Genomic DNA, 13,171 nt, shown 5'->3' on the forward strand with positions numbered 1-13,171 from the left:
GCACTTTTTTCACTGGCTTCTTTTTTTTTGTAAATAAAGGAAATTTTCGATTTGTTATTTTTTTAGGGGGGGGCTTTTTCGATTTATTTTTTTTTAAGTGGTGGGGGGCATTTTATGTTTCTAAAAGCGCGGCTTATGTTTGAATTTGAAGCGGTCAAAGTTTCTGTATAGCCGTTTCAAGAATAATAAAAACAAACAAATGAAGTCTTCTCAGTTTATTCATAAGTGTTTACTTTTGGTTTGAATATTTAAAAAAAAATATATTTTTTTTGTATACACAGAATCATTTTTTCAAGCTAGAAACTTATTGAGATTACCAAATTATTTTATTTGGTGAAGAGTTTGTTATTTTTATGTTTCGGAGTTTCCAAGAGGAAATAACTCTATGTGTTTAAAAAAAGTCAATGTCGGAAATAATTTCAAATAAATTAAATATATTATCAATTAAATTGTTATTTAAAGTTTATTAAATAACAATCTTAAATAGAACACTTAAAACAATTCTTTTGCTAGAAACATTAACTAACATACAGCTATTTAGTAAAATCGATTTTTCGTTAATGTAATATGCAAATGAGGTGGCCTCTTATTTGTATATTTTGCAAGAATCATACTATATATAGATATAAATGAAAGCATAAAGTCACAGACCTTTTGTATATATTAATCAAATTTTAAACCAACAAACAAACACTGTTGTGTCTGCACAAATAATTAACAAGAACACGGAAAGTAAAGGTATAACAATAATATATTAGGCAGAAAAGTTATATACATATTTACATGTCTTCAGATATACTTCAGTTGGAGATATTCTGGCAGGTGGTTTGCTGCATGTCTTGCTGGAGGCAACATAGGCGTCTTGCCTATTTGGCGGTCATTGCAGAACTCTCCCGGTATTGTTGATTGATACGTTTATATATCTCACTCACCCACCTATGTTAATTAGTGGGGGTCTCCACAACACCCCCCCCTCCCAAGATTTAAAGTCGTGTAGATTTCAATATCTTTTTCTCTTGGGGTTCATTATAATTGGTTCTGTAAACTTTCTTTTCCTTCCCGATCTTCTCGGTTCGGGCATGGTTTGTGGTGATTCGATATCAAACGGTTCGTATAGTATATCAATTGGATCTTCCTTTTCATCAGGTTTGTTATGGTCGTTGTCTTTTATATGACGTTTTCTCAATTGATTTTTATGTCGTTTGTGTATCCCTTTTAGACCTTTTATCATGTAGACCAAGTCGCCGATACGTTTATCTACCGTACCAAACTGCCAATATGAAATATTATTTTTCATACCTTTAAAATATACACGATCACCAGGTTTAAACCTTTTACGTGATGTGTGCCTAGTTTGATGGACGATTGCTTGCTTTGGTATTAATTTATCAAATGGCGATTTTATTTTTCTAGCAAACATTAATTCTGCTGGCGATAATTTTGACGGCGTATTTGGGTTCTTAGTTATCCTGCATATTTGCAGGAATTGTTGTAATGCTTTATCTGTCGAGGTCCCTATTGATTTTCTTAGTGTACGCTTTATTGTGTCTACGAACCTTTCCGCTAATCCATTTGATCTGCATGGAATGGTGGTGTAGTTATGTTTTATGTGAAAAGTGTCACAAAAGTTCTTGAAATCACTTGATGTAAATTGTGTTCTGTTATCTGTGACTATAATGTCTGGCACATCAAAACGTGCAAATATTTCATACAAAAAACTTATTGTGTTATTGGTCATTGGGTTCTTGAAACGCTTTACTTCAGGCCATCTGGAAAAACTATCTACTACGATTAGGTAGTATTGTCCTTCAGTCGGTCCAGCAAAGTCTATATGAATGCGTGACCATGGATAGTCATTTTTTTTCCAAGGTTTATGGACTATCGGTGGTGCCTTTGCGGCTAACGCACAATCTTTACACTTGTTTACTGTTAGTGCAATATCCACATCCATGTTACGCCAGTAAACGTAACTCTGCATAAGTGCGTTCATCCTATTTATACCTGGGTGTCTTGTATGAAAATCACGTAAGATATTTTTCTGCAAGGTTTTCGGGATAACAACTCTTTCACTCTATAATAAAACATCATTGCATACGGAAAATATGCTTTGCGTTTTTTCATTATTTTCTCTTATTTTTTTCTTTGTTTGTGATGACCTCGTCATTTTCAGCCTCCCTTTTTATATCGATTAACGTGACTGGTAATTCTTTTATTATATTCGCCACCATGTTTTTTTCCTCATAATTGGAACGTATAGCTGCAATTACTGACTCTTCAAGGGTTTCCTCCATTTTTAGTATAAGCCTTGACAGGCCATCCGCATGACCTGTTTTTTCTGAACCCAGATGTTTTATTTGAAAGTCATAATTTAGCAAGATCGTACGCCAACAGAGTAGGCGATTTGCCGTATATACTGGCAAGCTCTTTTTTGAGCCGAAGATTGTCACTAGGGGCTTGTGATCTGTTTCCAGAATAAAGTGTCTCCCGTACAGGTAACGGTGGAATTTCGTCACCGCGAAAATAATGCTTAACCCCTCTTTTTCTGTTTGAGAGTAAGCCTTTTCTGCCGGAAGTAGTGTCCTTGAGGTGTGAGCTATAGGTTTCTTTGATCCATCTGGCAGGATATACTGTATACATGCTCCTATACCATACGAGCTCGCGTCGCTCATTTCTAATTTTGGGTCGTAATAGGTTAAAAATAGATCGGACGTCAGCATCTTTTTCATTTTCTCAAATGTGTCTTGACATTCTTTTGTCCATATCCATGGTGTTTCTTTCTTTAATAACTCATTAAGCAAGCTCTTAGGTCGTGCATTCCTTTGATAAATACTTGGTAGTAGTTTGCGAGACCTAAGAAGCTCTGTAGAGTCGTCACGTTATGTGGTGCCGGCATGTTTTTAATTGCTGTCGATCTTTCCGGGTCTGGGCGTCGACCGTCTTTATTTATTATTTGCCCTAAATATTTGATTTCATCTAAACAAAATTCGCATTTTTTTCTTTCACCTTGAATCCGTATTAATTTATTCTTGTGAATACTTCTTTTAGATGCTCTTGGTGTTCACTTATAGATGCGCTCCTGATGATTATGTTATCCAGGTATGCACAAACACAATCTATTCCGTTCAGCATTGTATCCATTACTTGTTGGAAAATCGCCGGCGCAACTTTTATCCCGAAGGGTAGATGGTTGTATTTGAACAACCCTTTGTGCGTGTTAATGCATATCTTTGAGCATTCTTCTTCCATTGGAATTTGTAAATAGGCGTCGGACAAATCTATTTTTGAAAAAATTTTGCCACCATTTAGTCAGGGCTTGGTAAAGGGTAGTGGTGGTCTTTTAATTCATCGTTTAGGCCCATAGAAAAGTCTGCACGGACTCAAATTTGTTCCGACTTTTTTACGTACACTTTAGGGGCTGCTCAGATGCTAATTTCGATTTTCGATAAGATGCCTGTTTTTTCGAGTCTATCTAGCTCACTATTTATTTTGTCTAAACTGGCGAACGGTACGTTCCATTTTTTCTTAAACACCGGTGTTGCATCCTTTTCTAGCTCAAACGAAGCCTTAAATTTATTGCATCTTCCCAGTCCAGTAGTAAATATTTCTGGGAATTTCTTTTTTAGATAGTTCTTAATATTTTCTGATGTTGGGGTGCAACTGGTTATTTTTCTACAAAAAACGTTCATTGGTTTATCCCAAAGATTGAATTTTTCAATCCAGTCAATTCCCAATAAGTTCTCGCTTTCTTTAATTACGAAGATTTTCAATTTCTTTGTCGTGCCATTTAAATTAATGGGCAGGATGACCTCTCCTTCGAATTTTATTTTGTCTCCTGTCACTGTTTGTGCACCTTTACTTGACTTTTGAAGAGTCGGTTTACCCAGCTTTTTCCAAGTGCTGACGTTTATTAATGACAAATCCAATCCAGAGTCAAGCTGAAATTTCACTTGTTTGTCGAAAATATTTACTGATACATATTTTCGTAAATTATTTTTCCCTTTGTCGTTTGTTCTCATTTGGTGTACTCTATTTTTCGTTCTGCAGCAAACACTCTTATGTCCAACATTATCACAATTGTAGCACCTGATATTTTTGTAAGGACAATCCTTTTCCAAATGTTTTTCATCACATCTTCTGCAATTATAACCTGATACTGTCTTTTTATAATTCCTTTGATTATTATCATAATTTCATTTTCTGTAGTTATTATATTCACTATTATCGTAATTTCATTTTCTGTAGTTATTATATTCACTATTATCGTAATTTTATTTTCTGTAGTTATTATATTCACTATTATCGTAATTTCATTTTCTGTAGTTATTATATTCACTATTATCGTAATTTCATTTTCTTGTGGATACTAGACTCTGTGCAAAGATTAAGCATTTGAAATCATTCACCACGAGTTCAGATAATTTGAAGTTGTCGCAGTTTTTGTTTACTACTGACGCATATGTCAGGTAGTCCTGCTCATCAGTTTTCTTAAGATTCATACATGACCATCTCTTGTGGAAAATAGACATGTTCGGTCCGAATAAATCCTTAAGAAGCTTTACGGTCTCAGCGAAATCTAACTGATTCATTCTCTTTGGCAATATGAAATCAACAAATTTGCAATGTTCACTGGTACCAAGCTTTCGAAGTAATAAACTTACTTTCTTTCCATTTGGCCAGTTTTCGCAGTCTGTTTTGAAAATACCTTCATACCTCTTGAAGTATACATCAAAAGTTTTATCCTCTTCGGGTAGATATGTGAATACATCTATTATTTTTTGCGTTGAACCTTTCTTTTTCCCTTTTTCTATTGAGTGATAAAAAAAAATGTATTTTATTTTTTCTCTTAATCCGTTAAGTTTTGATTACATACAAGAATTCTTTTTTAAAAAAAGTCCTTTCTTGGTACAACTGAAAAAAAATATCACTTTTCTCCTTCAAAACAATTTGCATAAATTAGTTCACGGTGTACTAGTGAAAACACCTATTTTTTTTTTTCTTTGACTTTCGTAGTCACTTTGAAATGGTTATTGGTATTGATATTTAAAAATCCTCGATGTTACTGTTGTGTTTAAGAGTAGATTTTTTTCTTCAAGTTTTTTTTTTTTTTAGTTTTATTTTCAATCTTTCTCGAGTAAGTATTTTTTGTACACCACTGTTGAGTTTAGTAGTGGATTTTTCTGCGTAAGTCTTTTTTCGAATTCTCGAGGCCACTGTTGTGTTTAGTAGTGGATTTTATCCTGCGTAAGTCTTTTTTAGAATTCCCGTTGCCACTGTTGTGTCTGCACAAATAATTAACAAGAACACGGAAAGTAAAGGTATAACAATAATATATTAAGCAGAAAAGTTATACACATATTTACATGTCTTCAGATATACATCAGTTGGAGATATTTCGGCAGGTGGCATGCTGCATGTCTTACTGGAGGCAACATAGGCGTCTTGCCTATTTGGCGGTCGTTGCAGAACTCTCCCAGTATTGGTGATTGATACCTTTATATATCTCACTCACCCACCTATGTTAATTAGTGGGCGTCTCCACAACACAAACAAGCAGACAGGAATACAAATTTATATATATATAGATATATAATAGTTGTATAGATTGGTTTCCTAAATGTAAATCCAATGAAACCCGCATGATTATTAAAGATTGCTCAATGGAGGACAGAGCTGATATAAAGTCTGTTTATTATACAAACATTATTGGTTGCATATGTGCGCATTAATTACATATGTGGGCACATGTAAACAATGTTTGTACAATAAACAAACTTTATGTATGATATATATATAAATTTATTCCACCCCCTTTTGTCATAAATCAAACAATAAGTGGTATCAAATCATACTTACCTCACTTCAAACAGAACTTTTGCCAGAAGTTGCCATATTTTTCACACTCTCGGAAAATTGGAACATTAAACTGATTGTGCAAATATCCTGTTTGAAGTAAAAATGATTTTATCTGTTCGTTTTTTGTTGGTTGTATGTGTTTTTTTCTTGTTTTGAAATAATTTTCTGTTTTTCTTTCCTTGTGTGAATCGTTTTTGTTTCAAAACAATCAAAATGAAAGACCCAATTGTTTATGTTGTGTAGTACCTGACACTAGGTTTGAAATTAAAAATATTTATTGAAGCATTCTTAAGATCAGCTTTGTATGAACATGTTTGCTTTGTGAAATTTGATTCAAATGCTATTTTAAATCTACATACGCATCTAAATTAAGTTCTATTTTATAATTTGAAAAAATATTGAGCTTCTATTTTTCTCTGCAAGTTGAATATAAAATTCACTTGGATAGCTCCAAGTGAGTTCCAATATCATATTCAGTGTTATTTAAGAATCGGACGGATAACAGAATACCAATGTCTTATGTACAACATGGAAGAAACTGGAATTTTAGGAAGATGTTCATCATTCCAGTAATTTTAAGAGACATCTGACACTTGAAAAAAGATTTAAAAAACTACTGTCTAATACTCGATGGACCATGTGCAAGAGAGATACAAACAATTGCACTTGAAGAGATGATTAGAATCTTACAAAGTTCTCTTGTGTGGAATGTTTGGCATCTGGAAGAATGCCTCATCCCAAGCTAGAACAAAGGGATGAAACAATTAAAAAGAAACTGAACAAATCTTTTCTCAGAATTTCTTGCAGAAAATATCAACATATACACTGTATATATTATATATAAATATGAACAAATAATTGTATTATATATACTATATACATATATTATATATAAATATGAACAAATTAATGTATTACTATATATATATTATATATAAATATGACCAAGTTAATGTATTATATATACTATATATATTATATATAAATATAAAAAAATTATTGTATTATATACACTATATATATGTATTATATATACTATATATATATTAGGTATAAATATGAACAGATTAATGTATTATATATACTATATTATATATAAATATGAACAAATTAATGTATTATATATACTATATATATATATATTCATAAATATCAACAAATTAATTTATTATATACTGTTCGAATCACTAACATTATTATGCATATATAATCCATATAAACAAATTCGTTTAAAAAATCAAAAAATATTTAAAGCATTTTATTTTATAGTTCTATAACTAGTTGACTATGAATGTCTTCTTCTTTTTCAGTGCGAAGCATTGTTTCTTTATGGTGTTATGTTGCTGACGGTTGACATGAAGATCGAAGGAATCATTAGAGAACGGATTTTAGTTTGTTACTTTCGATACAGGTCAGTTTTTTTCACACAAACAATTTGCACCTTTAAAGCTTGAGAACTTCTCACATGTATATTTTCTGAATTCATGAGATGAGGATAATTTGTATCGTTTGGATTCTTCAGATTACTGCTCGCATCTTGAAAGCTGTTTTCACAACAATTTAATCAATGTAACCTCCAACTTCCTTCACGTGTTTCTTGTCAAACTCTGGAATTATTCTGTCGCACTTGAGAATCTGTATGTAATTTTGAATGGAACTCTTTGTCGTTCTATCAACCATGACTAGGTAAAAGTCCTAAGTAATTCGCAATTCTGTCTTGAGTGTCATCCGCACTGAGGATCGAACCTTCAACCTTCAGAAGAGTATAAGTTGCAATTGAATTTTACAAAGTATTTATATCACTATGTCATGGGTCTTTGCAGAGTACTCACAAATTACATCAGACTTCTATCTGATCATTCATGGCGGAACGTGTGCATGCTACCCCTGTGAATTAAATAATTCTGTGCAGATTTCTAAGTTCAACAGAGAGATTTTCAAATCTGAAGAAGGTCAGAGGTTACATCAACTGAAATGTTGTGAAAATAATGCTCAGGATGAAAACAGTAGTTGAAAGAATTCAAATAATACGAAGACTTTTTGGTTGGCAACTTGATTCCTTACACTTTTAAATTTAAAAGATTTAAAAATAACCAATTAATCAATAATGTATTTGCATTAAATAATTTCTTATACATATTAAATAAGAGTTCCATTACTCCACTGGTAGAAATAAAACAACAAAAGAATAAAATCAAAAAATTGAGATGTCAAAAATCTTCAGTTTTTTTTTTTCTCACCTTCATATTTTAATGATCTAAAATGAGCCATAGAAAAACAATTAAAAAATGCTTCTGAAATAAATTTCTTCAACAAAATACATTCCAAAATTTAAAACAAAAAACATTTTTTAACCGAATATATTTGAATTATTAAAAAATAATAAGTCGTTAAAGCACTATACAGTGCAATTTTATCTTTTTCTTTTTCACTTCAGCTTTTGAAGATATATTTTCACATCATAATTTCAAATAAAGATACAGTTAAATACACTTTTTAGCAATATAAGACAAGGACACTAATAGGCTATTGGCCCAAAGGTCAAAATCCCTCTAGACTTTTGATTCTGTGACCTCGGTTGGGGGTGGAAGAAAAAATGGTGGCAAAATGCCAACAGACTCCTGACCATTATATACTTTTTCACAAACATACATTTTGCGCACTCGCGATAATGTCAGCCATATTTAAAGATGGCTGACAATCATTCAAATACAACATGATGTCTTACTTCAACCCTAGTAACACCCAAAATAATAAACATACAAATATGTAGTAAAGTTCATTGTATTCTCAGTTAAATTCTTCATTATTTATTATATAAATGTTGAACATAATAGCTAAAGTCTTTTTTTTTTTTTTTTTTTTTTTTTTTCAGACATTTTCTGTATTACGTCTTCAATATTTTAAATGTATAACTTAAAAATAGATTTTTTGTTAAATTTTGATATTTCTCAAGTAGAGGCTTTTATATTCTACCAAAATGACTTGTCACACAAAATTATAGTTGTTTTTACCTCCACCGAAAAGGTTATGTTTTCAGTCATGTTTATAACTGTCTATTTGTTTATTTTAGTAAAGCCTAGAGTTCACATCGTTTGACCAATCATCACTAAACTTGGTCAAAATATTGATAATGATCCAAATTAGAATTTATTTAATTCTTACATATCTAGTTTAAAGGTTAAAGGTCAAGGTTAAAGAAAAGGTAAAAGCTATACATTTGGCAATAACTTTGGGTCTCTTCATCATAGAGACTAGTTGCTTTACCCAAATTGTAGCTAATAATATCCTCCATGTAATATAGCTTTGACCTTGAAAATTTTCATCAAAGCTGAAAATTTTATGGCATTCAGTTCTTGATTTTTAAAATTTTGATATATGAATCTGATGCCATTTTATAACGGCAATCATTATCGAAAATTTCAGTCTTTAGCCTTTGAGTTGGCAAAATTTTCATGACATGACATGACTTGATATGATATGTAGAAATATGACATGACATGACTTGATATGATATATAGAAATATGACATGACATGACATGACTTGATATGATATGTAGAAATATGACATGACATGACTTGATATGATATGTAGAAATAGGGTCCAGATAAAAATTTGGCCAATCTTCATGTTGTCAGAGTTATGAAGTCTCACAACTTTTCTACTTGTTGTTCATTAAAACATCATTTTAACCTTAAATATATTTGCATTCTTGTGTAATTTACCAGTTGTTTCCTTCATCCAAAATCTATACTCCTATAAATTTAAGTTGTTTTGTGTATTGATATTCATATTAAAAACCCTTTTTTCTATTTATTTAAAAATAAAATACAACTTTGGGTCAGGAATTGCATTCATCTGTAAAAGATTTAGTTAATTTGTATATTCTTTTAAACATTCATTTTTATTCATTCCCGTTTAGTTTTTTTCAGTTTTCTTATGGAAATGATCACTTTATGATTTATACTTGTGTAATATTTACGTAAAAAGGTTATAATAAACACAAACCTCTTTCTGTATATATTTATGTATGTGTATATATATTTGTTTAAAAAGTTTTGCCTGTCAAGCTCCTCTGTCAGTGTTTGGTCTACAGATATCAAACTTAATGTATATCCATGCAAAACTTTGTATTTGGGGTTTAACCTGGGAAAATCATTGCAAAAGGGTGAAAATTAAAACATGGGATTTGCCAGGTGAAGGTTGAACGACATTAAATCCATTAAACTGAACTTACTTTTTTACCATTACAATCAGGGAGATGGATATCTCGATTGGCATGAAGGCTGATGAGAGTGTGTAATCTGATATATTCTAGTGGCTTCAATGCTTTTTTCTTGTTCTCTTCAGAGATATACCTGAAATGTTAGAGGAACCTCATGTAACTGATATAGGACATACATTGTTTTGTATAATTATACCACTTCAATTGTGGGTTGTTTGATGTCCAGAAAAAGTTTCCTCATCCAAATCATTATTATTGCATAGCAAAGTTGCTTGAATACCTGGATAATGGAAGAGATTTTTTTCATGATTCATCTCAATTTCAGTTTGAACTGTATCGTGATTTAAAACTGAGTTAGAAGCACAATGTTACAAACATTTAACAAACCAATCAATTCTAGACAGATGATGTACAACCATACTAAATGTTTTGCCATTTATGTCCATCTTTAAGAAGCTAAGACTATAATGTCTTGTGAAATGGACAAAAGTTTTCTATTGGCAGATGCAAATTTATCCATATTTTTTCTGTACCTAATACTTCAGGTGCATTAACTATCCATGCAATATGAAATGTGGATTACTGTCTTTTCAGCTTCTTGCAAATTTATTGTGCCTGGTGGCCATAGCACAGAAAGCATAACTTATCTAATAGTGTTTCTCTGATTCATAGGTAGAGAATAACTTGTTTCCTATTGTGATGATGAGTCAGTGTAATTTTGTGATTAGTGTTTTTCACTTGGTGTTGTGGTTTGTGTTTTCTCATCGAGTACTCTTTTTTTATCTACAAGAGAAGACATTGAAATATCATTCATATAGTGAAGGTCATCCTGTGATCTCATTGTAGGACTACTTAACACGATTGAGGAACTTTTTAATCAACTTTTGCCTTAAATATCCTGTTTCATATGAATAAGCATCAACACCATTTCTTGTATCTGCTTAACAAAGTCTATCAAACTTTTCAGTCTCATTGTTTTCTTGGTTTCAATTATTTGGTTATGAACGAATTTGACAAAAATTGTAAATAGTCTACCAGTCTGCTCAGTTTTACTTGGTTGCTTCAAGTACTCGGAATTATTGCTGATGATGGCTGAGAACTAGAAACATGCATGTATAACTTTTATGTACACAATTATATTTAATAAAAAAAGTAATAAAAATATGTCCCATAAAAAAGAGGCGTGGCTCATATATATATATATGAATAACAAAAAGAGCTTATGGCTCTTCAAAGAACGCTAAGGTAGCAAAAAAAAAAAAACAAAAAAAAAACAGTGTTTCAAAGCTGTTAATAATGCAAAAAAAAGCAAAACAAATCTTATATATATACCTATATTCATTGTTTATGTATTTACTTAACTATTTTATTTATAATTATCCGCAGAGATGTGTTTCACCATATCTATGGTTCATCAGTGTGACTGACTATACTGAGGTTTGAAGGTTGGTATAGTCAGCTGTGTTGATGAGCTGCAGATATGGTGGAACACGTCTGTGGATAACTATTTTATCGGTACTTAGTATTTTGCTATTCTTTGGTAGGATTTTCAAGTTAAATTCAAGTTTTACAGTATCATTTGTTTATTAAATTGTTAGGTGAAAGTACAGAATAGTTACAAAACACCCTTCTCTCTTCGTGTTAAATAATATTGGTTTCATGTTAAGAAGGGGTTTCTAAATAATATTGTTTTTTAGCACAATACCTTCTCTGCATAAATTCCATTTCATCCATAAAACTTGCTTCAATTATGATAAATTGTTGTAAATTTACTGAAACTTTTTATCTTTGACAACAGTGCTCAAAAAACTGGTGCTGATGATTCCAACATTGACGAAGTCTGTAAATTACTAAGAAGCACTGGTTATTCCAACACTCCAGGGGCAAAACGTCCGCCAAATTACCCCCAGTCATTCTTCAGGTAAGTGCCAAATTCTACACTTGCATCTTAGTAGGTTTCAGAAATCAACCAGTTTAGTGTGCGGGAAAAAATCGGAAACGATAGCGTAGATCTAAAGATAAATAAAGATTGTAAAATTTCTTGGACTTTTGAAATAATTATAAAGAATTTTAAAAAATAAAGTAATTTGTTTGCTGCAGCAGCAGTCTAAAAGATAATAATTTCTCTCTCACTTCTCTTTGTTCTCTCACCGTCTTAAAAATGGTCACCATACGTAAATTCCCTTTCAACATGAACGCATTCCTCGTTCTATTCTCAAAATAATTCAGCTCTATTTTATAGTCTCTTGCTATCACACGCATGCAAATCACATACAGCTCAATGACTTGACACCTTGAGATTTTATCTACGGACAATAATGTATATATAAATAAATAATGTATATATATTTATATATAAATAAATGACAAAAGCCTATATTCCAAATTTCAAGATGTTGACCATCTTACCATTTATTCCTTTAAGTATGTTGACATGCACAATTCTTGATAGCACCTGTTCTGTAGCACAAAATGATTCATTTAATTATTATATCAATCAATGAATATATTTTATCCTTAACTCATTAGAAGAAAAAGCACCTACCAATTCATTAAAAGAAAATAAAATATACTTGGGCATGATTACAAAATCCGGAAATTGGGAGAGAATTTGCAATTACTGTTCATTTTATCTTTTTTTACACCACTAGCAGGGGTGCCCGGTGTTGCCTGGGTGTTTGGAGGTGTGTGTGTGTGTGTGTGTTTTTTTTTGGGGGGGGGTCAAAATAAAATGGAAACTAAATAATAAGCGAAGTGATATCCCTGTTGTAATATTAAAAAAACGATGTTAAACTTGTTAAAAATAATCGGAAAAACAAAAGCAAAAAAAAATGTGAAAAAGTTTTGGGAGGGAGGTAGGCTCGAACCCGAAGCCTTGAGATTAATAGTCTGATGACATAGCATGACGCCACAAAGGCAGGGACTTGAGAACAGCTGAAAATAAACGTTTCAAAACGCAGGGGATTGAATGTCAACGTATGGTTTTCTAGGTCAAATATCACACCGTAGTAGTAGTAGTAGTAGTATTAGTAGTAGAGAAAACGAATTCACAGCGCAAATTTTTGTAAGATAAAAGTTACTGAAATAAAAG

The 13,171-nt window shown here is 31.7% G+C and overlaps 1 protein-coding gene across 1 annotated transcript in view; it reads left to right on the plus strand.

Moving 5' to 3' along the window:
• LOC145296658 (WASH complex subunit 5-like) overlaps positions 1-13,171 on the plus strand; it is a 151,949-nt gene that overhangs the window by 60,172 nt on the left and 78,606 nt on the right. Inside the window, exons 5-6 of the mRNA XM_080142595.1 lie at positions 7,164-7,264; positions 11,879-12,001. Coding sequence (XP_079998721.1) covers positions 7,164-7,264; positions 11,879-12,001 — 224 coding nt within the window. The remainder of the gene's footprint in view (positions 1-7,163; positions 7,265-11,878; positions 12,002-13,171) is intronic.

The sequence above is a fragment of the Euprymna scolopes genome, chromosome 17, assembly GCF_053919585.1.
Source record: "Euprymna scolopes isolate OS-2025 chromosome 17, ASM5391958v1, whole genome shotgun sequence".
Lineage (NCBI taxonomy): Eukaryota > Metazoa > Mollusca > Cephalopoda > Sepiida > Sepiolidae > Euprymna > Euprymna scolopes.